Source organism: Quercus robur, chromosome 5 (genome assembly GCF_932294415.1).
Source record: "Quercus robur chromosome 5, dhQueRobu3.1, whole genome shotgun sequence".
Lineage (NCBI taxonomy): Eukaryota > Viridiplantae > Streptophyta > Magnoliopsida > Fagales > Fagaceae > Quercus > Quercus robur.
In genome coordinates, this window is record NC_065538.1 from 42,553,023 (window position 1) to 42,578,775 (window position 25,753).

Here is a 25,753-nt window from a genome sequence, read left to right on the forward strand (position 1 = left end):
TAGTTCTCGCCATCTTCCACCCTCTATCCTACCGTGTGTCCTCCTATCTTTCTCTCTTCTTGGGCTTCTCCTCTCAGGCCACTCCTCTCGGGCCAAAAACGCGTCTTCAACATTCATGTATTTGGTCACCCTGTAAAGCGTATTTGACATAGTTTTTGGGTCATTCCTATATAATGAAAATAGAAACTTACCCTTCCACAACCCATTGGTGAATGCGGATACAAGTATCTTATCGTTGGCCTTATCGATAAAAAGTGCTTCTTTGTTAAAGCGAGCTATGTAAGACCTCAATGTCTCATTCTCTTGTTGCTTGATGCTCATCAAACATGCAGTGGATTTCTTATACCTATGCCCCCCAATAAAGTGTGAGGCAAACTGGGCGCTTAACTCCTTAAAAGTACTGATGGAGTTAGGCGTCAGCTTACTGAATCAAATTCATGCCGGCCCCTTCAGCGTAGTAGGGAAGGCCCTACGCATAATTTCGTCTACGACCCCTTAAAGTTGCATCAGGGTCTTGAAGGATTCTAAGTGATCTAGAAGGTCTTTAGCTCTGTCATAGCTTTCTACTTGGGGCATACAAAACTTCGGTGGGAGGGGGTATGAATTGACAGACATAGTGAATGGTGAATCGGTTCGGTGGACCAAGTCGTTGAGGTCCTTGGATACTCGTCCTCTGAGGGCGTTCATGCAACTCTTTGTCTGGGAAGCGATAGTATGACTTATAAGTCGCTAAGGTTCCCCACAGACGGCGCCAACTGATGATGTCGAAAAATCAACAGTAAATCACATAGTCCTCACATGCTCGAAACAACACCTGCACAATACAAAAAGTGAAGACCTAACGGAGAGCACCGGTGTGGTGCCAGCAAAATACCCTCCGAAGGTTAAGTTAGAATTTCTCACAACTCTAGAGCGTTAGAGCTGGGATAAATTAGGCGTACCTTGGTTAGTGAGGGTATTGGGGCTTTTATAGTAGTAGAGGATTGACATCTCTTCCTTGGCTTAGAGATCTTTCCTTATAGGAGTCTCCATGAGCATATTTTGCGGAGCTCTTTCCTTGTAGGAGTCATTTTGATTAGCACTAAACATGGAGCACAAGATATTTCCTTAATTACGCATATGTGGAGACCAAGTAATGCCACATCAGAACCGTCAGAGCCTCGCGTATCCCCTTCAGCTTATTGTCGTCAGCTTTCCATCTTAGTCGCCTAGGGTGCTCCCATCAGCCTCGAGGGAAAGCCGTAGACTTCCTACTGCCATTGCTTGCCTAAGAGCACAAGTGAGACCGACGGGTTTTGGGGCATTGCCTTATGCCTTTTCATTTTAACATTACAATTTTATCCTTATCATTGTCAAAAATAGAACGCATTGAACATATGAGATATACATATAAGGGTATAATTCTTGTAACTGGCTTAAATATAATATATTTTTTGTTTTATTAGATCTCATATCATTGCTTGAAATATATGAACAACCTTCTTCCTTCTTTCTTTTTTCTTTTTTTTCTTTCTCTTGCTAGTGACATAAACCTTGAAATGTTACTGTGGGCGCAACGCGCGCCACTTGATATAGGAGTGTTGCTTTATTGTTATTTGTTTTATTATACATCATATGAAAAAAAAAATATATGTAAATTACTTTAATTCTATTCATGAAATTTCATGTGGGTTTTAATTTTCATATCAATTATTAATTGAATGATATTGTGTTTGCTAGTTTTTTAGCTAAAAATGAATTGTATTTCTTTATTATGTAAGAGTTAACTCACATGATCTTTTAAATTTATAAATCAGGCAATGTAAAAAAAAAAAAAAAAAAGATGTACCACTGCGCACCTTCGGCATAATAGTCATTCTGCAAGTATTAAATGCTTGTGAGATGTGGGGAGTAAGGACCTGAGTTCAAGTTTTCAAAAATGAGTTTCACACACATATACACTTAAATTAAGTTAGAGTAGAATTTATATCTTGTATTAAAAAAATTAAAAAAAAGTAGTGTGGGGACAGGGAACTTATGATCCGGCCCACGCTCTATTAGGGCTCGGGGCCCATGCCGAGGAGGGTGTGTGCCGAGGACGAATGGGAAAGGCCGAAGTGTCGAGGGGAACAGCCAAGGACGACCCTGTCATCGACACTCTAGGACTTCAAGGGGAAGAGCAACGTCTCGATGAAGGCAACCCCCAAAAAACCCTCTGAAGGAGATGCGAGTAGAATGGGACCCACGTGGGGGTACGGTGCAAAACTGGTTCAGGGTAAATACGTCCCCTCCGCATTAAATGTACCCGCCAGCATCCTGATCATGTTAATGAGAAAAGACGCCTAGATAGGGTGACTTCGATCATCACAACTAACAGAAAGCAAAGAGGGACAGCTAATGGGACGGGTACAGAAGTAGGCACCTGCCTGACCAACAAGTGGAGGGCTAAGATCAATCAAGAAGGGCTATATAATGTGAAGGTTAATGCACCAAGAAAGGGGCTGGGAAAAATGGCCAAAAAACTAGAGCCTCCCAGCCCGCCTCTAGAAGAAAGATTCCTAGGGCGAACATGCTTTAATTATGTATGAATACCATGAAAAAACCACCGTCTGTTGATCAAGGCCTAGCCTTTCAAACCCTCGCTCTATAAATGATATTGTTTAGACCTTTTTACGTGCGAACCCAATATTATTATGGGTCGTCACAAATCGTGTTCTTACAATTGGCGCCGTCTGTGGGAAAGGCTTGTGTGTTGGCATAGACGGTAGGTCGAGACAGTCCCCTTATCTTTTTTAATAGCCGATTGTAGTGTTCTAGTGTAAAACTCCACTAGGGGCTATATTTCTTTACTAGGGACTGCGCTTCGTAGCGTCAGCCGCACGGATGGTTCAAGGGGCTTGGCCGAGGAGCTAATTCCCCTTAAACCAAGGTCCCATGCCATAGCCGAGGGGTTAATTCCACCAACTACTTATCAATATCAAGTTTTGGACAGAACCAAGGTATTGCATGGTCCTCGGACTCAAACCTATGGGGAAACCAACTACTTAAATATCAAGTTTTGGACAGAACCAAGGTATTGCATGGTCCTCGGACTCAAACCTATGGGGAAACCAACTACTTAAAAATCAAGTTTTGGACAGAACCAAGGTATTGCATGGTCCTCGGACCCAAACCTATGGGGAAACCAACTACTTAAAAATCAAGTTTTGGACAGAACCAAGGTATTGCATGGTCCTCGGACCCAAACCTATGGGGAAACCAACTACTTAAATATCAAGTTTTGGACAGAACCAAGGTATTGCATGGTCCTCGGATCTAAACCTATGGGGAAACCAACTACTTAAAAATCAAGTTTTGGACAGAACCAAGGTATTGCATGGTTCTCGGACTCAAACCTATGGGGAAACCAACTACTTAAATATCAAGTTTTGGACAGAACCAAGGTATTGCATGGTCCTCGGACCTAAACCTATGGGGAAACCAGCTACTTAAATATCAAGTTTTGGACGGAACCAAGGTATTGCATGGTCCTCCGACCCAAACCTATGGGGAAACCAACTATTTAAAAATCAAGTTTTGGACGAAACCAATGTATTGCATGGTCCTCAGACTCAAACCTATGGGGAAACCAACTACTTAAAAATCAAGTTTTGGACAGAACCAAGGTATGGCATGATCCTCAGACTCAAACCTATGGGGAAACCAACTACTTAAAAATCAAGTTTTTGACAGAACCAAGGTATTGCATGGTCCTTGGACTTAAACCTATAGGGAAACCAACTGCTTAAAAATCAAGTTTTGGACAGAACCAAGGTATTGCAAAATCAAGTTTTGGACAGAACCAAGGTATTGCATGGTCCTCGGACCCAAACCTATGGGGAAACCAACTATTTAAAAATCAAGTTTTGGACAGAATCAAGGTATTGCATGGTCCTCGGATTCAAACCTTTGGGGAAACCAACTACTTAAAAATCAAGTTTTGGACAGAACCAAGGTATTGCATGGTCCTCGGACTCAAACCTATGGGGAAACCAACTACTTAAATATCAAGTTTTGGACAGAACCAAGGTATTGCATGGTCCTCGGACCCAAACCTATAGGGAAACCAACTACTTAAAAATCAAGTTTTGGACAGAACCAAGATATTGCATGGTCCTTAGACTCAAACCTATGGGGAAACCAACTACTTAAAAATCAAGTTTTGGACAGAACCAAGGTATTGCATGGTCCTCGGACTCAAACCTATGGGGAAACCAACTACTTAAATATCAAGTTTTGGACAGAACCAAGGTATTGCATGGTCCTCGGACCCAAACCTATAGGGAAACCAACTACTTAAAAATCAAGTTTTGGACAGAACCAAGATATTGCATGGTCCTCAGACTCAAACTTATGGGGAAACCAACTACTTAAAAATCAAGTTTTGGACAGAACCAAGGTATTGCATGGTCCTCGGACTCAAACCTATGGGGAAACCAACTACTTAAATATCAAGTTTTGGACAGAACCAAGATATTGCATGGTCCTCAGACTCAAACCTATGGGGAAACCAACTACTTAAAAATCAAGTTTTGGACAGAACCAAGGTATTACATGGTCCTCGGACTCAAACCTATGGGGAAACCAACTACTTAAATATCAAGTTTTGGACAGAACCAAGGTATTACATGGTCCTCGGATTCAAACTAGGGGGAAACCAACTACTTAAATATCAAGTCAAACCTATGGGGAAGCCAACTACTTTAAAGAAACCTGGATACTAAGCAGGACCTAACACTACACGTGACATCTTGGATGATGCCTATATCTCCATTGAATGAGGGTCAGACATGAGTTCAAGGCTCTACAGGTGTAGGTAAGCTAACGTTCTAAAGCATGATTCTAAATATATCGCATGCACAACTATTCATACGTGTTAAGATAATTAGTTCAAAATTCATAAACAATAGTAAGTATCGACAAGGGCAACTAACAAGTAACCAAAAGAAAAATGGTAGAAAAGAATTTCATTTACGTGTTCAACAGGTTCAAACTACTAGCGGATTACAAAGTTTTCAAAATGAAAAAGAAACAAGTTGATCGTTAAACTAAAAACAAATACGAAGCCTGGCCGGGGTTTCTACTTCTTTAATTTTGCATCGGCCACGTCCTGGGAAGGAGGAACGGGATCAGCTTCGGTGCCCTGGAGGATAGTCCCTTCTGGGGAAGACTGAACAGGATCGGCTTCGGTGCTCTGAGGGACCACAGCAAGGGGAATTGCCTGTAGGGGCTGGGCAAGTATGGCTGGCTCTTCGGCATTTGGCATTTGAGTGCCGGCCACAGGCTCAGCAACCTCTTCGGGTACCTCGGGATCCGTACGCTGAGATGCTTCTATCACATCCTGAAGCTCTCCCCTTTTAAGCGGCTTGCCAGGAGAGGCGCCGACCTGTACAGTATCTGACTGAGTGACCCCTCCCTCATGTTGGTCGCTCACGGCCTTGGAGCTGGTGGAGGTGTCCTTACGGATGGCTGTAGGGTAAAATATGTTCTCCGTTTTCCACAAATCGGATGAAGCATTCACCCCAGCTCGCTTCAAGGTCTCTTCCCAAACCTGGGAGCAGTAAAGCCTGCATACTCTGGGAATCAGGGCTTTAAGGATGGCTTGGGTTTTGGCTAGCCCCGCGTTATAACCATCATCCTCGGCCGTTTCCTTGGCAACCTCAGCCTTGTTTCTGGCAAACTCGGCCTCCCGCTTGGCCCTCATGGCTTCGTCGCGGGCATACTCCGCCACACCTTTGTCATGCTCTGCCATGATCAGTCTTTTATTTAAATCATTAATCAACTCCTTGGCTATTCGCAACTGATCCTCGGCTTCTAGCAGACGTTTTGTTTGATCCTCGGCCTGTTTTTGGGCGCTAGCTAAACACGCCGAGGTGCTATCCCTATCTCGGATAGCGTCTGTTAGGGCAGTCTTGGCCTTGGCGAGGTCGTCCTCAGAAGCTTTGAGAGTCCGCGTGGCCACTAAGCGCTTGGAGCGTTCATTCTCGGCCGCCTTACTCTGATTGTTCACCTCTTCCTCCATCCTATAGGTGGCCTGGAGAGCCTGTCAAGGGAGATAAATACATCGTGAATGACAAACCAGGAGTGAGAGTTAATAAAGTTTTAGGTTTCAAGAGCCTTACCATGCCCAAGTACCTCTTCGTATTGAGGAAGACCTCCTGCATCCTCATTTTCTTCAGCCCATCCACGTCGGTGGGAAATAGCATGGTTCTCCCTAGTGCGTCTGCCACGTAGCCACCCTCGCCATTTCCAAGGTCCCTCATGGACGCAGTTTCCAGCAGTGGCCCCCCGTGAAGTATTGGGGCAGAAAGCCAAGCATTTGGCAAGGATTGGGCCTCGATCCCCTTTCCCTTGCCTTGGGAAGATTGAGATTCAGTCTCTTTACCCTTGCTTTGGTGCCCAATTTTCAATTGTTTCGCACGCGGGGCTTCCTCCCTCTCCTTAGAAGGTTGGGATTTCCCTCCATCCATGGTTTCCTTGCCCTTGGGGCTCCTCTTTCTCTTTGAATCAGTGCCTTCCGGCCGAGGAGGCAGAGCTGGTTGGGAAGGAGCAGGAAGTTTGGGGCGGGGGGATTGTCGCTGTGACTTTGTGGAGGATGACCTAGTCTGGACAGTCTGGGGCTGAGGTGGTGGGAAAGGAGCATTGGGTTGTGGCGTTCCCTGCGCATCCTTCCCTGGTTGACCCTCGAAGAGTTCGAATAGGCTGGTCGGGGGCTTTCTCTTGAGTCCCATCTCGGCTTGAGAAGATGTGCCTATTGATGGCAATTCCGCCTTGGACAAGGCTGGGTCACCTATATCACCAGAAGGATCCTCAGATTGGTTGGCTAGGTCAAACACCCCAAACCCTTCCTCGGCCTGATCTAACTCGCCTTCGTCCTCCGCTACTTGATGAGATGAGGAGAGGTCCACCAGTGGGATGCTCTCTGGGACAGATGGTACTTCGGAGATTAAAAATCCTGTCTCGACCACGGTAATTTTTGGAAGCCGAGGACGACTGGCACTGATCACGTGCCTAGGGTCGGCAAATGACTTCTGAACGGGAGCGTACCCTAATATTTTGTGAGCTGCTCGGACTTGACCATCTCCGTCATTTACCAAAACTGCCGCTTGTAGAACGGTCTCCAAGTCCACCCGGTTAACTAAGTGAAAATGCCGTTGATAAGCGTGTGGATCTACAAAAGAAAAACACATATGCATGGTTAGTTACCGAACCACATCAGATTAGAATGGCGCAAAGGGTCAGCGCCCTTCCATTCCCTATACCTCACCTGGTTCTCCTTCTACTATGGGGCACGGATTGCCATCATGCCATTCACTGGAGACGATGAGGAAATCCTTATTTAACCCCTTGTTGGAATCAGGGAGGCATTGAATTAGTCGAACCATTTCGTCTCTTGTCTTCATGTAGTAGGATTTCCCCTTCAAATTTTGGAGATTATAGCACCAATTTACGTCATGGTGGGTCAGTCTTAACCCCATCTTTTCGTTTAAGGTATCCACGCAACCCAGAATCCTAAACATGTTGCCGGTGCACTGGGTGGGGGCTAATCGGAAGTGCCTGAGGTAACCCCTCGTTACCAGCCCCATAGGGATTCTCATACCCCCCTCTACAAAGGCGAGGACGGGAATTACTACCTCGCCCGTTTCCCTCTTATAGTGCCACTCCCCCATCTTACAATGCCTCAGACTTACGTTGGGAGGAATCCGGTAATCGGCGATGAACTTATTCATCGCCTCTTCAGTATCGACTAATTTCCTCAGTCTCGATTTAGCCATCTCTATGATTTACTAAACAAACTCAACCAGCGACGGGGGAAGAAAGGGAACCAGAGAAAAATAAACCCAGAAAAGAAAAAAACACGAGTTAATGGAGGCAAGGAACTTACATAAAAGAGGAAAGACGCTTCGGACAGGCTTTTTGTGCTGGAGATAGACTTGAGTTTGGACGAAAGTTCAGATGAACCCAAGGTATACGCGCTAAAACTCTTAAGTGCAAAACTGAAGAGACAGATCCGTTCCAAAAAATCTTTTATACTTTCTAGGGTAACTGCACAAATTTTCCCGCCCATAAAGACCAAGGAATCACCACCGTTTGATCTTCATCATGCCGTAGAACGTGGGAAACACAGAGCTGCCCGTATTTAATGAGACCACGTTTCACCTTCCAAGGGCTCTAGGAACGTGTCTCGGGCAAACGAAAAGTCTCAGGAACCGATAGGTGACAAGGATTGACAGGCATTGACAGATATCTGATGTCATCAAAACCCTCTTATCCGTCTGAGGAGTCGGATAGCAGGATTTTGAGGGGCTATTGTGGGGTCAGGGAACTTATGATCCGGCCCACGCTCTATTAGGGCTCGGGGCCCATGCCGAGGAGGGTGTGTGCCGAGGATGAATGGGAAAGGTCGAAGTGTCGAGGGGAACAGCCAAGGATGACCCTATCCTCGGCACTCTAGGACTTCAAGGGGAAGAGCAACGTCTCGATGAAGGCAGCCCCTAAAAAACCCCCTGAAGGAGATGCGAGTAGAATGTGACCCACGTGGGGGTACGGTGCAAAACTGGTTCAGGGTAAATACGTCCCCTCCGCATTAAATGCACCCGCCAGCGTCCTGACCATGTTAATGAAAAAAGACGCCTAGACAGGGTGACTTCGATCATCGCAACTAACAGAAAGCAAAGAGGGACAGCTGATGGGACGGGTACAGAAGTAGGCACTTGCTTGACCAACAAGTGGAAGGCTAAGATCAACCAAGAAGGGCAATATACTGTGAAGGTTAATGCACCAAGAAAGGGGCTGGGAAAAATGGCCAAAAAACTAGAGCCACCCAACCCGCCTCCAGGAGAAAGACTCCTAGGGCGAACATGCTTTAATTATGTATGAATACCATGAAAAAACCACCGTCTGTTGATCAAGGCCTAGCCTTTCAAACCCACGCTCTATAAATGATATTGTTTGAGCCTTTTTACGTGCGAACCCAATATTATTATGGGTCGTCACAAATCGTGTCCTTACAAGTAGCATTTTTAAAAATGAATTAAATAGAAATATAGAAAATGAATGATTAACAATCATTCACCAAACAACCTATAGAGTATTGCACAAAATACAAGTGTGAATACATATATGAGCCTATAGGGAGATGTTTTATTCATTTTATTGAAGAAAAAAAGTCCATTTCATGACAATTCCAAGTTTTATTGGGTCAAGGATCAAATCACATATTGCAAAACCAATAAACAGAAAATCATAAGAAGGATCATTGCTCATTTGAAATAACCTAAGACTCTCATAGGAACAAAAAGACAAAAAATGAAGAAGAAAAATGAAGAACATGGATGAGTTTTACCTTAATTAGTAGTTTAAGCTCAACACCATTTCATTTGTGCCATGACCACAAATGCCAATGTATAAATCTCCTTGGATCAAAATCAAATTACAAAAATCATATTAAAATCTATAAATGAAAGACAAATCCTTGAAAAAAAATCATCAATAAGAAGTTAGTATAAATCCTTAGAATAAAAAAAAAAAAACATACAAATATTATATTGCAACAGATCAAGAACAATAAAAACTTAATAAGTAACTATAAAAAAAAATTCCAAATATTTGAAAAGAATGAGCTAAACTAATTTTATCTATATCATCGTCTCCATATTTTCCTCCTTCTCCTTATTGCATAAATTTAAAAAGTACATAAAAAAGGTAAAAACAATGGGAAAAAGAAAAGAGCAAACAATAGATGGGTGTTCACTAAACCGCAAAACCACACAAACCACAAAAATTGTATCAAAACCACCAACAAAATGGCATAACCGCACTGCACCGCAATTAACAGTGCCTCGCACCGCATAGTGAAGTGCAGTTTGCAGTTTTATAATAAAAAAAACCACACAAACCGCACCATACCACACCCTTGCTATATATTAATATGTTTATTTTTTTAAATATTAAATATATTATTAATAGTTTAATAACCCTAGTTTAAAAAAAAAAAAAGTTTAATAACCCTAACAAGTATTGATTAGAAAAGCCAGCCCAAAATAAAGAAAAACTAGCTCAATAGTTTAAAACTTGGCCTAAAACAAAAGGAAAAAATCAACTTTAGGCTGGGTAGGAAAAGACCAAAATTTGAAAAATGTACAAACTTCAAACTGCATCTTATACCCCGCACTGCACATGTAACTGCAAACTGAGATGTGTTGCAGTTATGGTTTTGGCTAAATTTTAAATCGCACCACATTACACATGTGACCACAAAAATGAGGTGTGGTACAATTATGGTTTTGGCAAAACCACACCGTAAAGTGTGATGCTAAAAATGATCCAAAATCACACCGCATTACACTACGAACACCCCTAGATATTGGAATTTGAAATTTATGAATAGTTGGGTATTGAAAAGGCTTGATCTAGAAATAAATTGGGTTTGGCTTACTTTTAGTATTTTTTTAACTGAAATCTCCTTTTGTTTTAATGAGAGACTGTCATATCACTTACTAACTAAATAAAATGTGGCGATTAAAACTCACTATCATTTGGCATTGTATATTTAAAACAAAAGAACATGTATAGTTAAAAAAGTATTGAAGGTAAGCCAAACCCAAATAAATTAGCAATGTTGAAGCGCACCCCTCGAATTTGAAATTTATGAATAGTTGGGTATTGAAAAGGCTTGATCTAGAAATAAATTAGCAATGTTGAAACGGTTGAATTTGTTTGAGAATCCCAGCGGTCATCATAACTAATAAACAAAAACAAAATCTAAATGAATATAAGGATTAATTAAATATTTTTCTTCTGTAATGAATTTAAAATTCTTGATGATATGGTTTATACTAGTCACATTTGAATTTAGCCACTTACCTCCTAAATAACTAGCCAAGTTGCAATTTGGGCTTTTCTTAAAAAAAAAAGAAGTCATAATTGAAATTTCTTGTAATCACTTATAAATTCAAGATTTTTCTAGTAAGCACACTATGTTTTTTTTTTTTTTTTTTTTTTTTGGAGAAGAATGTAAGCGTAGTTTTATTAAAGATAGAAAACAAATTAAGACAAATCGGATTGGAACACAGCGTCCAAATCCCCAGGTAGATCTTCTACCCAAACATCAATATCTGCAGTTGAAACTGCTCTCCTAGCTAAAGAATGAGCTAATTTATTCCCATCCCGACCAACATGCTGGTAACTACAGTGCCTCAATGCTGCCCCTAACCTCTTAGTTTCATTGACTACATGGCCATACAAAGTATTGCACCCACCAGAAGCATTTAAAGCTCTCACAACCCGCAGGCAATCACCCTCCAATATGACATCAAAAAGGATTAGTTCTCTGGCAAACTCCATAGCTCGTCTGGCAGCCAAGGCTTCAGCCATCTCCACTGTACTGGGTAGACTAATCCTTTGACTTAAGGCAGCAATAACTTGGCCTAAATGATCTCGATACACGACGCCAAGTCCTGCACAGTGCAGCTCTTCAAATAACGCAGCATCAAAATTAGCTTTGTAGGTGCCAGCAAGTGGAGGTGACCAACGAGCTAAAGGACGACGCACAGACTGTTGCTGCTCCTGATCATTGGCATCCCAGAATTCACGGACCATCATTCTCGCACGGTCTTCAATCTTGTGAATCTGCCATGAGGTTTGTCGCACTTTAATTCGATTTCTCCGCTCCCACAAACACCAGTAAATTGTGGCAAACACAGCCACCTGTAAGCTCGTCCCTTCATTGAACAGATGCTCTAAAAGTTCAACAAATGACCTACATCATTTCCGAATTAGAAATTGGAACTCCGGACCTGACATCAAAACAGCCCGAGCTTGATCACAAAGCCACAAGAAATGCAATGTCGACTCCGAGTAATCCCCACACCCCTCACAGACATCATCCACAAGTACATGCTGAGCCTTTAAATTCCCCTTTGTAGGAAGCGAGTCCTTTGCAGCACGCCAGATAAAGTGCCGGATTTTATTAGGCACCTTCATCTTCCAAATCTTCTTCCACATAGCATGATCATGAGCCAACGAGGATGAGCTAGGCGCAAGACAGTCCTCGACAGCAACAAGAAAGTGATAGGCACTCCGAACACTATATTCACCATCTACCATCAACGGCCAAATGAGCACATCCTCCTCCCCAACCGTACAGACCTGAATCTGGCTAACTATCTCAGCTTCCCAAGGCAAAAAACAAAGGGCCAATTTACCCGGGTCCCAGGTTGTTGTGTGGGGAACAAAAAGCTCACTAACTTGATTTACAGAGGTATTGGCTCGAGGAGAAATAATTTTGCTGTGGTGCAGGTCAGATAGCCACCTATGTCTCCAAATATCAATCAATTCCCCATTCCCAACTCGCCAAATTGCTCCTTTATTTATTACATCACGAGCTTGCAAAATACTCCTCCATGCATAGGAACATTTTGGTGAAATAGGAGCATCAAGAACACAGCCATTTCGAAAATATTTTGCACTAAATACTTTAAAAAGAAGGGTCTCCTTTTGGTGAATAAGTCGCCACACTTGTTTTGCTAACATTGCATTATTAAACTTCTAAAGATCCCGAAACCCCATCCCTCCAATTGATTTTAAGGAGCAAAGAGAACTCCACTTTACCCAATGGATTTTCTTCGAGTCACCACTAACCCACCAAAACTTACGAATCATTGCTTCAATACCTTTACATAGACCAACCGGAAGCTTGAAGACACCCATAGAGTAGGCCGGTATAGATTGAACCACCGCCTTGATCATCACTTCCTTACCAGCTTGAGACAGAAGCTTTTCCTTCCAACCTTGCATTTTAGCCCAGATCCTTTCTTTAATCTGCGTAAAACAGGCCCTTTTATTTCTACCAACAAAAGATGGTAGCCCCAAGTACTTCTCATAATGCTGGATGGCTGGAACATTAAGTGCCACTTTAATAGCCTCTTGAGCTTGTGCATCTGTGTTCTTGCTAAAAAATAAGGTTGTTTTCTCCCTGTTAATCATCTGACCCGAAACAGCCTCATACACAGCAAGCAACTCTTGGATTTTAGCACATTCCTCCAAGGTAGACCTATAAAAAATCAAGCAATCATCTGCAAAAAATAGATGGGTAAGTTTAGGCCCATTTCAACACAAAGAGAACCCGTGGATATCACCATTTACCGTTGCTTGTCTCAGAAGAGCATTCAGCCCCTCCGCACAAAAAAAGAACAAATAAGGAGAAAAGGGATCCCCTTGACGCAATCCTCTGGAAGGTTTGATCAGACCCTTTGGTTCACCATTCACCATTATAGAATAAGACACTGTGGTAACACATTCCATTATCAAAGCCACCCATGACTCCTGAAAACCCAATTTGAGGAGGATTTGCTCCGGTTAGCAATCACCTTACTAATAATCTTATAAATAACATTACAGAGGCTAATAGGTCTAAAATCAGATACTCTTTCAGGATTGTTAACTTTTGGGATCAAATCAATAAAAGTATGATTTATAGATTTGAGAATAGACCCATAATTTAAACAAGATAGCACAGCCTGAGTAACATCCATACTTACTTTAGTCCAATAGGTTTGAAAGAAAAGAGGTGGCATACCATCCGGTCCTGGAGCTTTTAGCGGGGCCATCTCCCTGATTGCCTGACCGACCTCCTCACTAGAAAAAGGCTTATCAAGATTTGCTCTCATTTCATCAGATACCACAGGCTGAACCCCACTCAAAATTCGATCCAAATCATGAGGGTTAGAAGAAGAGAAGAGGTGAGAATAGAAGTCCACTAGCATGGCCGAAACTACCTCATCCCCTTCTTGCCACACCCCATTCCCATCATGCACCCCCTTAATGAAATTTTTTCTCTTCCTTTGGGTTGCTGTACCATGGAAAAATTTTGTATTGCAATCGCCATGTTGCAACCATGAAACCCTAGCCCGCTGCTGCCACATCTTCTCTTTCTTATCATATAGAACATTCAACTCCCTTTTTAAACAATCCACCTCCTCAAAATTTCTAGACCTGGTCGAATCATCCTTTGCCCTCCACATCCAGTAAGCACACTATGTAAAACTTAACACAGACTCATACAACATACTTTGAAACAATAATATAATTCAATTAAATCCACACAATTTAGGGTTTAGGGTTTCCCATATAGTAAATAGATATTAACGAAAAGAATTTCGCACCAAAATATAACTGCATTAACATTTTTGAATATTACTAAATGTTTGGGAAAATTTAAAAATTTCATTGTTTATTTTAAACTATTTTAATCATATAATAATCTTTAGTCTTAACAAAAATTTCGATCTTGCACAATTAGCCAATTAGACTTTTTTTCATGTACTAATTTTTAATCATCAATTGTTTATTCTCTCTCCTTTAAACTTTAAACTCAACTCATGCAATGTAGAGGACAAATGCTGCTCAAATCGCAACAAACTGTTGTTATCTGGCCAACAAGGAGGGCATTGTTCTAGTAAATAACCAACGGCAAAAGTGTCACAATATTTTTTCCATCCCCACTTTTCCATTGGTGAAGATTTGTTTGATATCATGTGAATTGTGTGTTTCTTATTGTTATAAACAGCAGAGCCCAGAAGAGTTGGAATAAATTTTCAGAGTGATTGGAATTTGGAAGTAATAGAATAGTGGCAGTGCACAAGCTGTATGTGAGAATTGGATGAAATTAATCCCATTGGCATAGTTTATCATATTGGGTTTAGTTTCCTCCAATATCTTACCTCCAGTCAAATTACACAAACATTCAGAGCTTATGTATATAGTGTATAAGTTGTAAGTGAGAATTGGAGGATATTAAATTCATCGGCTTAATTTATTCTTCTGCCCAATGAGTTTAATTTCCTCCAATATCTTACCTCCAATTTTTACAGTACTTGACCAATATCTGGGCCTCATTCATTCTTCTTCTAAAGAAAGAAAGAAAAAAACCTTTGATCCTCTTAGCCGTTGTCCAACATCTCTAGAAAAAAGAGTTGGATCAAACCAATTAGTCAGAAATTCTTGTTTTGGGGGCCCAGATTTTAATATATTTGTGTTTGCTTAAAAAGTGTTAATGAAAAATATTATACTTATATGAACGAAAATCATGCGAAGATTCTTGATTCAATGTGTTTGAACAATTGAAGTTCTTAATTTTATATTCCTGTTTTTTTATAAGTAATTTCTTAACTTTATGATTTTTTATTAGATTTCATTCTTTCATTTACGATTCTATAAAGCTAAGCTCAATTGATAGGAAATTGTGACACAAAATTGAGAATTTCAAAGGCTTGATTTTAATACTACAAGAATGAATTAAAATAAGACGTTTATATTTTCTCTATAATATACTTATATGGCTTTGTTCTCATTAATGAGATTATTGGGGATTTTTTTTTTTTTTAAAGTGTGAACCTCTTGAATATTAGAATTTGAAAAATTCGACACATTTTTTGTTTCTTTGAGAGGAAGGGGGGCAAGGGGCTCATAATTTTTAGGGGCCAAAATTCTGGGAAAAAAATATTAATTTTCTTAGATAATTTTTGGCTTTCTTAAAGTGTGGTCTTCTTGAGTATTAGAATTTAAAATTTTTTACACTTTTAAAAAAAAAATATTTTGAGAGGAAGGAGTTCATAATTCTTTACCCAAAAAAAAGTATTTTTTTTCCTTAAGGGATGTATATTATTTATTTATTTTGAAGTGAGGATTTTAAGTGCATAAAAGGAGTTGGAAAATTTTTCTAAATGGGTTTAACTTTGGTCGGCCCATCTACTCTTCTTTTTGGTGGTTAAACTTGAGAAGACACTGGATATTTGTGACGTGCATCAGCGTTACACTTACGGAGAATATTTTCCTGATTGAGATAGGCTAGGCTATAAGTCCAGTCAAGCTCTGTTTTCATTGTTTCTCAAAAAAAAAAAAAAAAAAAAAAAAAAAAAAAAAAAAGCTATGTTTAAGGTATGTCCCCACATGGCCCACAGACACACCTTCACCAATCACAACTCGCCACAAGGTGAATTATGGCACAAAATTATGCAATTTTTGATGGTCCTAACATAATTATTTGATTCATCATAATTCTCTTCTAATTTTCCTAAATCAAGTGGCTGCAACATAGATAGATGGGGTACAAGGTGGTCTATTAGTACACTTTCTGAAATTTTCTTTTCTTTTCTTTTCATGAATTAGCAGCTTTTTTATATAATAAAAAAATAATAATAAAAACCGGCTTTTATGGTCAATTGGTCATCCTGAGAACAAATGATCCCATTCCCTTAAAACCGCAATTTCAGATGGTAGTTTAGATTCTTTAGAATGCATGAAATACAAATATATTGAATTTTTTGTTGTTTGTTTCTTGAACTTAGCTTGGTAGCATTAATTTAATTTCAACAGTACATAACACAGACTTAGGGGAATAATAACCTAAGGTCATTCAAGTGCTTTTTTTGCTACTCATGAACTTCAACTTTACTAATTGCCCTTATGGGACAAGATAGGATCTTTCGCTAGATCTACTTCCCAAATTGAAATGGCAAATCTTGGTTGAAGGAGAGAGGGCAAAACTGAATTAAATTTTGACCCATGGGATCTGTATTTGCTTTTCCATTGTACTTCAAACTAGAACTCAATATACAATGAAAATGTAATAGGCATGTAACATTTCGACTAGATTCTTGAGTCTTGACTCTTTGCTTAAATTCACGCCTGCTCTTTTCACAAAATATATTACTAGGCCAAGAAGATTTATAGAACCATTTGTAAAATTTTGATTAAATTGTATATGTATTATTTGTGAGCAGAGAATTATATGTAAAGTGGTAAATTTTGATTTTATATATATAAAAAAGAAAATGAAAGGATTTAATAATAAATGAATGGTCATTCGGATTCATTTGTAATAAAATATCTTTACGAGTATTTTATTCCTTTTTAATTATTAGTCATTAAGTCTCTAAAATTATTGTGCCATTGAATAACATGACATGTGGCATAATTGGTTGATGTATATCACTTAAACAGATTGAAAACTTGCCGCAAACTATTACTCCCTCCATCTCAATTTGTTTGTCCTGTTTGAAAAATCAAAATTTTTAAGAGAACATCATTTATTATCTTGTCTACCTTATAAAAATATATAAGTTTACAAAACTACTCTTAAATAAATTTATCAGCATTTAAAAAAAAAGAGTTATTCTTAATGAGGCAACTAAAAATGTGCTCCAATTAGATTGATTTTTTAAATATTTGTTAGTTTTCTTTTCAAATAGTTTTGAAAATAAATTAGGGGTATACTAGGAATATTAGTAAATTAATAACTTTTATTTTTAGAAATAGGATAATATTTTGGGATATCCTAAAATGGAATAGAGGACAAACAAACTGGGATAGAGGGAGTATTAGTCCATATCACTCTACATTTATTGAGGATTTCGTTACGTGTTAAGTTTATGTGCTTTAGTAAAGGTACATGTGTCATTATTTTATGTATCCATTAGTTTTAGAATCCAACTTTTATAATATACTAGTATGTAAACGTGCTTACGCACAAGAATTATGAATTGTAATGATACTATTGATATTAGTTTGAATTATTAAATATATAAGACATTAGTTTGATCAGAACATTTGGAGTTACTAAAATGATTTTTTCCTTGCAATTTTAATAATATTGGTTATGCCAAGTTTCTTATTATATTGTTATTATGTATATAATTGTGAAAATCACTATTAGACACTACATATACAATATTAACTCACTATCATTGTCCGTGAAATTCTACTAAATTCAATAAAAAATAAAAGAATAAATTGGTTCAATAGTATCTCCTAAATTGAATAGGGGCATAGGTGCATGGAATCATTTAGCTAAATTACAGTTTGTTATGTTCAAGATCTTCACATACAAAATATTTAAATAGAAACAATAAAAAAATATATATACTCATTAGTTCAGGAGAAAAAAAATAATAGAAAAAATCTAAAAAATTGAATTTATATGAAAGCTAATAAAAACAAAATCTAATTTTGATTCTATTCAAATTTGCTCTAAGCTTTGGTTTTAAAATATACATACATATATACATACATACATACATACATACATATATATATATATATATATATATATATATATATATATATATATATTACCTAAGTTTATTTATATTGGACTCCTGATTTTCTACATTGATTTAACTCACTTGGTACAAAAATTAAAAATAAATAAATTAAATAAGACATGTGGGGCAAAATTAAACTTTAATTGAAATTCAATTTTTACACTAAATTACTTGGCACAAAAATTTAAAAGCTTAGATTAGATAAAACACATGACATAAAATTAGACTCTAATTGAATTCCAATTTGAAATCTAATAGAATTTTCTCTTAATTTTGGCTATTAATATATATATATATATATGTATGTATGTATGTATATATTGGAGTCCTCGTTTTCTACACTAAATTAATTTATTTGGCACAAAAATTAAAAAAAAAATTAAATTAGATAAGACATGTGACACAAAATTAAACTCTAATTGAAATCTAATTTTTACATTAAATTAATTCACTTTGCACAAAAATTTAAAAGCTTAGATTAGATGAGACACATGAGGCAAAATTAAACTCTAATTAAATTCCAATTTGAAATCTAATTGAATTTTCGAAAAATGCTAAAATTACAACTCATCAATACAATTAAGACACAATACCATGTTTAGGGTAATTATATAACACTCTAAGAGTACTATAAATGCATACTCCTCATTCTCATGAAATTGTGAGTCCCACTAATTAAATTTATAGTAGGATCCACAATTCATATGAGAGTGGGAAGTATGCATTTATGGTACTCCCGGAGTGTACAATAATTTTCCCATGTTTAGTGTTTGTGCCAAAGTCAAACTATCTTGACATGAATTATGAGATGAGTAATTTCGAATTTATTGTGGCTAACCTAAATGGTATCATGCCAAATGGGATTAATAATTGGAATTTCTGTATTGATGCACTTTTTTTTTTTAGAATACTAAGTATTTTTAATACATACACGGGGAGAGAGGATAAATTTTTTTAAAGAAACTTATAATGGTGTATATCCAAAATAGTCTTGTATTAATGCACCTAATTTGCAATCATCCCAAAGCGACTCACTTCTTTATTTGCATCATTTAACTCATATAAATTTAATTGTTAACACTCTAGGTGTTTCCATAATAGTTCAAATATTATAAATTATTATTTATTTATTTTATCATATGATGTAGATTTAGGTCATCATGGCATGAAAAAAAAATCACTACTAATTGAGAGATACATTCCCATTAAAAATGTAGAAGTGGTGATCCAACCATCCTGCAAGCCCAAGTTCTGACACTTAATCTAACGGTAATTTGGTAAGTGGTAATTATATAACAATATATTTATTCCTCTATATATATTCCATTTTTTTGGCCTGTCAACTGGAAACATTTGTCATTTACACAACTGTGTATGGTTTGATGAAAAAAAATTTCCTCATATGTGAGTGTTTGTGATGATTGAAAATATTGCTCAACCAAAATTTTCTTCCGATTGACCAAAAAACAAAGGCACTTGTGGCGGAAATTGGTTTACGCTTTCATTTTCCATAAATCATTTTCCACCTCACCCAAAACTTATCAACCGACCCTCCACCCCTCATTATACCTAACTACCACAATAACATCCTCGGTTTACAAATTACAACCACCATTGCCATTGCCAAAGTGGTTCACCGACTACCACTAGCCACTTGTTGCCCCCACCATTGGCCGTCATTCACCATTGATCTTTGCCAACTACAGGTTTTCCATACCATTTTCAAGAATATAGCTAAACACTTGAAAATATTTAACGATCAAAAAATATTTTCAGTTGAACCAAGCATAACAACAACTATTATTTTTTCAGTTCATGTTTGGACTCTAAAGATAGCCCATTTAGTGCTCTAGTTCCTTTTCATGTATAAGCCCATTTAGAGTACAACAACCCAAGATGATATAAGCCTATATCCTCTGTGCTTATGTGAGATGACATAATTTAGCTAGCTAATTGAGTAAAACTCAGTTTGATTGTACTCAAATCCTACTTTCGCCACATGTGAGCTCTTTTGTCACAGTCTCACACTCTAAGCTTGCCAAACCTATTAGTTTACCCATCGAAATGAGGTGGTATTACATGCATCGAATAAATGTATCTACCCTCTCACGCGAAGGTGGACCCCACACTTGTATCTAATGCGTCATATATTTTCTCTATCCAATTAGTGATTCTCCCATATATCCAAATTTGCCAAATTCTTTCTTTATTATAGGAATATTGGATCTCTTTTGAATGATGGGTATGTTATGCTTTTGTTTTTAAAAATATTTAAGACAACCGCATTTTGATAAATACCAAACATATTTTCTTGAAAAAATAGAAAAAGGTTTGGCTCCAACCACAAATTGGAGGATGATATTTGTTATCTAACTGAAAATAATTTAAATTTATTAACCTCTTACATAATACTATAAATAGTTCGTTACTTATTAGATAAAAACTTATATAAGTATATAATGTGTGTGTGTATTGTGCCCGTGCATAAGCATGAGTTCTAAGCTAGTTTCATTAATACCGAAATCCATCTCCCTACAAGCTCTCCAAAACCTTAAACCCTCGAGTCTTGTAATCACTTTGCATTGCTATCAATGGCTTGGAGTTGAGGTCCTCGGGTTGCATAATGGGTCAACATCTTGATCTGTGGTGATTGGCTTGGGTTTATTTGGCAGTTTTGGAAATGATTTGGGAGGCTTTGATTATAGGTTTTGATTTGGATAATTTGGTGGCTTCGGTGGTTTTGGTGGCAATGATAGGTTCGGGATATGGGGTCAATTGCTTTAGTGGTTTCTAGCCATGTGTGAGTTTACACCAACAATTGATGATGGGTTTACTCTAAGGTTTTGATGAAGGAGGAAGAGAGGAGAGCTAAGAGAGAGGAGAATGAAGATGGAGAAATTTTTAGGAGAGAAAAAAAAAAAAAAAAAAAAAAAAAATATATATATATATATATATATATATATATATATATATATATATATATATATATATATATATATATTTAAATGGGAGTAGGAAAAAAAAATTGTTGGATGTACGTACATGTAAAGTATGCTACATAATAGAAATACAGTGCCCAAAAAAAAAAAAAAGTGGTCTTTAGCTATTTGCTAAATTTTGAAAAGGTTAATGTGAATGCTAAGTGTTATATTCAATTCTTTTATGATTTACTAATTCCATTCAACTTGATTCTATTGAAAAAAAAAAAAAAAACTCTCCAATATAGTGTGAATGAAAAGTATTACATTCATTTTTTTTATAATAATTTACTAATTCCATTTGACTTGATTCTATTAGAAAACTCTCTAATATAGTGTTTATTGAAAATCATACTAGGAATGAAGACATTTATAAAAGAAAAATCTTTTTCTTGGATCTTACTTGGACTCTCAATTAGTTTCAATAGACTTGATGTTGAGTTCAAAGGAAAGACCATTTTGTAAGTAGCTACACACTTATACTGGACCAAATGCTCACTTCAGTGTATAATACCCAATGACCTTTCAAATGATGAGTGTTATTCTAGTTAATATAATACATACCTAACCTAACCTTCTTTCAATTCACTTCTTGAAAAATAAAAATCTAATTAAAATATTACATACATATCTCATAATAGATGCATTTCTCCACTCCCCCCCCCCCCCCCCACTCCAAAATTGGACAAGGAAACTCATACTTGTTTACCAACTTAATTATGCTTTGCAGTTTGCTTATAATAAGTCATACTTTATGGGTCATGATGCCACTCTCATTATTCATTTAGTACTTTCTTTTTAAAAGAGATAGGTGTACCATTGAGGGTGGTGATTTAGTGGTCAATGGGCTTATTTTCAAATGATTTGAGGGTGAAGGTCTTAAGTTCGAATCTCGCAATGAGAAGTCTTTGGGAAAACCCCCTCACCCCCAACTCAATGCACACTAATGCCCTCGTAGGATGCTACTAAAGTAGGGAAGACACTTTAGTTGCCCCCTTCTATCCTTTTTACTTATCAAATAAAAAAAATAAAAATAAAAAGAGTCAAGTTGTTATTGTGAGAGTAATGATTCACTTTTTAACCAATGAAGGGTAATTGACAAAGAATCCTTTTCTTTTTTGAAAAATGAAAATCTAATTAAAATATTACATACATATCTCATAATAGATGCACTTCTCAACTCCCCCCCCCCCCCCCCCCTCCTCCAAAATTTGACAAGGAAACTCAAATTTGTTTACCAACTTAATTATGCTTTGCAGTTTGCTTATAATAAGTCATACTTTGTGGGTCAAGATGCCACTCTCATTATTCATTTAGTACTTTCTTTTTAAAAGAGACCGGTGTACCATTGAGGGTGGTGATTTTGTGGTCAATGGACTTACTTTCAAATGATTTGAGGGTGAAGGTCTCAAGTTTGAATCTCGTAATGAGAAGTCTTTGGGAAAAACCCCACACCCCTAACTCAATGCACACTAATGCCCTGATGCTACTAAAGTAAGGAAGACACTTTGGTTGCTCCCTTCTATCCTTTTTACTTATCAAATAATACAAAAAGAGTCAAGTTGTTATTGTGAGAGTAATGATTCATTTTTTAACCAATGAAGGGTAATTGACAAAGAATCCTTTTCTTTTTTGATAAATAAAAAAGATAATGTAATGCTCTCATTGAGAGTCGAACTCAAGACCTCCCGCTTACTAAACGGGTGCTCTAACCAACTGAGCTACGAGAGCTTCTTAACAATGAATCTTTTTCTTAACTAGGAAAATACATTCTTGAAAAAGCAAAAACCAATGCCCTCGTAGGATGCTATTAAAGTAGGGAAGACACTTTAGTTGCCTCCTTCTATCCTTTTTACTTATCAAAAAAAAAAGAAAAAAGATTCAAGTTGTTATTGTGAGAGTAATGATTCATTTTTTAACCAATGAAGGGTAATTAACAAATAATCCTTTTCTCTTTTGATAAATAAAAAGGATAATATAATGCTCTCATTGAGAGTTGAACTCAAGACCTCCCGCTTACTAAACGGGTGCTCTAACCAACTGAGCTACGAGAGCTTCTTAACAATGAATCTTTTTCTTAACCAAGAAAATACATTCTCGAAGAAGCAAAAACTAATCCTCTCGTAGGATGCTGCAAAAGTAGGGAAGACACTTTAGTTGCCCCCTTCTATTCTTTTTACTTATCAAATAAAAAAAGAGTCAAGTTGTTATTGTGAGAGTAATGATTCATTTTTTAACCAATGAAGGGTAATTGACAAAGAATCCTTTTCTTTTTTGATAAATAAAAAGGATAATATAATGCCCTAACCAGGAAAATACATTCTCGGAAAAGCAAAAACTGTAGTCATAATTTTATTCTCTAGTATTGCGAGGGAGGGAACGATTTTATCTAATCACCAGAAACACAAAACCAGCTTGTATATAAAATGGATTTTCTTTTCCAATTTTCTGCTCCACCTTTTCAAGTTCTAAACAATAAAAATTCAAAGAATGTATCGTTCTTTTCCCATATATACACTTTAAAATCAGTTATGCATATGGGGAAAATTTTCAAGCAACATAATCAATGCTTGAAATCTCATTGGTATTGGTTAAGCTCTTGTCTTCATGTCGATAAGAGAATAATAATTCTTGTTAGCTTGGGGGAGCAATCCAGGATCAACAATAGCAGCCGGACAAGATTGTCCACCCCCTTCACATTACCAGTTGATGATGATGAAGGCTCGATTGCTGCAATAGCTTGTTGGGTCAGGGTTCCTTTGTTTGTGACATTATTTCTTTGTGTTTAAGATGTTCTATTAGTAGTGCTAAAGATGATGCTTCCTAATTCTCATCCCTAGCTTCATAGTAATGGTTGTAATTATAGGTGTGGTATGTGGTATGTTCTTTGAGAGAGGACTCCATCTCCGTTGCTGGTCCCATTACCCTTTTTATGGAGAAATACTGCATTTAAAGAAAAAGTTCATAGTAAAGTCAGACTTCAATTGTCCATAAAAAGTTCATAGTAAACCTGGAGGGCGTGAGTATCATCCTCAACCTCAAGCAGTTCAAACTAAAGTATTCTCCCATTCAATTTCTAAAGTCAGACTTCAATTGTCCATAAATTTTTAAAAACAAAATCATTAAGGAATAAAAATTTCACGAGATTCTTATCCTCCTTAAACTGACACATTACTGTGACCCTTATCATATATTACAACAAGAAGATGACAAGTTCATCACATGCATTTAAGATTTTGCATTTAAAAGATTACCTAGTGAGCGAGACATATTGAGGATTCCATGAACTCGTAAGCCATCTCGATAAACAATCTGGCCACCAGCTTTTTTAATCCTTTCTAATTCCTCTGGTCTCTCCTGCTGCAATAGAAATTAATTCAAAATACAAAGTAGACGTGGATTCAACCAGAAAAAGTCGTGCAGCATGATACAATTTAAGAAAGTCCTGATACCTAATAATCTTTTTGATCAATAATCTTTAACTGTGCAGTTTTCTTAACTAAGAAAACAGTTAGGAAATTTTTTTCGTCCAGTTACTATTAGCTCAATAATTACATAGATACATAAATCCCCAGGCACATAAGTTCCATATTACATATTCCAACCCATAATCTACAAAGATTCAAAGTGTGGGGACCCAAAAGATCAAATGACCTCTTAGCTTAGACTCTAATTGGCGAGAGACCTTTTTAAACCTTGAGGAAGGAGGACAATATCTTACCAATGAAGAGTTGTTGCTTGACAATATCTTGCCACGTTGTGTGTAAATTAAAAAACTATTACACAACTTTGTGCGCACAAGTCATTTCCTTTTTTTTATTTTATTTTTTTTTATTTTTAAAGATTTTTCCCTATAATTACCTATAATTACTTGATGCGTGTGAGATGGAGGACTGTTGGAAGCAAGACACGTTAAATATTCCAGCCGACATGTTATATGGCTCCTTAATAAACCTAGTTACTTGAGTTAGTGCACGTCACTAGTGAACTCCTAAAAATATTTGAAGTTGAAAAACGTGAGCCACTAGGAAAATAATTGGGTGCAAATCTGAGTACAAAAGTTAATAAGAAAAATAGAAACTCTCACCTTTGGAAGTACAATCCTCCACTTGGTTCCATGATATGTGGTTGCTGAATACACAGAAAGTGAATACATATTATAATTGCAGGCCTGCATGAGGTGGCATGTACTTGAAGTGAGGCTCCATGATCCGTAACAGAACTGTGAATTCTGAGGATAAGCCATGTTTGGTTGCCTCATATTGATCATGTTGGAGGTGGTGGTGGAAGGAATGTGTGTGTTCAAGTTCTCCATAATCAGAATGAATGCAAAGAGCAGTGATGCTGGAGTCTGGGGTTGTGGTTGTGATCAGAGGTGTGCCTGTGGCTTATAGAGTGTGTTTGTTTCTAACATTAGGGGAAGTAATTGAGATGCTGCCAGTGGAGAATGAACAAGTGTGGCACAAGTGAGAGACGTGTCAAGAGGTGCAGAGGTGTTCGGCAGGAGTGAAGAAAGAGAGACATAGGGAGAGAAGGGCTCGAGTGAACAAACGGGTGTTGCAAGAACACCATGCAGATGTGCAGCAGCCCCAGCTAATTGATGCATTCAAGGCCCCTTATCGGTGTCCTCTCTCTTGCCCTCAAACCTTGTTC

At 37.5% G+C, this 25,753-nt stretch overlaps 1 protein-coding gene and 2 non-coding genes across 3 annotated transcripts; all 3 read right to left on the reverse strand.

Moving 5' to 3' along the window:
• Window positions 1-11,067: 11,067 nt before the first annotated feature.
• Window positions 11,068-11,619, reverse strand: LOC126728200 (uncharacterized). Its single transcript, XM_050434064.1, has one exon. It carries the CDS (start codon window positions 11,617-11,619, stop codon window positions 11,068-11,070), a length of 552 nt encoding a protein of 183 aa, XP_050290021.1.
• An 11,138-nt stretch (window positions 11,620-22,757) lies between these two features.
• TRNAT-AGU (transfer RNA threonine (anticodon AGU)) lies at window positions 22,758-22,831 on the reverse strand. Its single transcript has one exon. It is a non-coding gene; the product is annotated as a tRNA-Thr (tRNA).
• Window positions 22,832-23,081: 250 nt separating this feature from the next.
• On the reverse strand, window positions 23,082-23,155 carry TRNAT-AGU (transfer RNA threonine (anticodon AGU)). Its single transcript has one exon. It is a non-coding gene; the product is annotated as a tRNA-Thr (tRNA).
• Between the last annotated feature and the right edge of the window lie 2,598 nt (window positions 23,156-25,753).

Excerpts from the sequence above, each read along its gene's own strand:
- LOC126728200 (XM_050434064.1), bottom strand. The coding sequence starts at position 11,619 with ATGGTCCGTGAATTCTGGGATGCCAATGATCAGGAGCAGCAACAGTCT.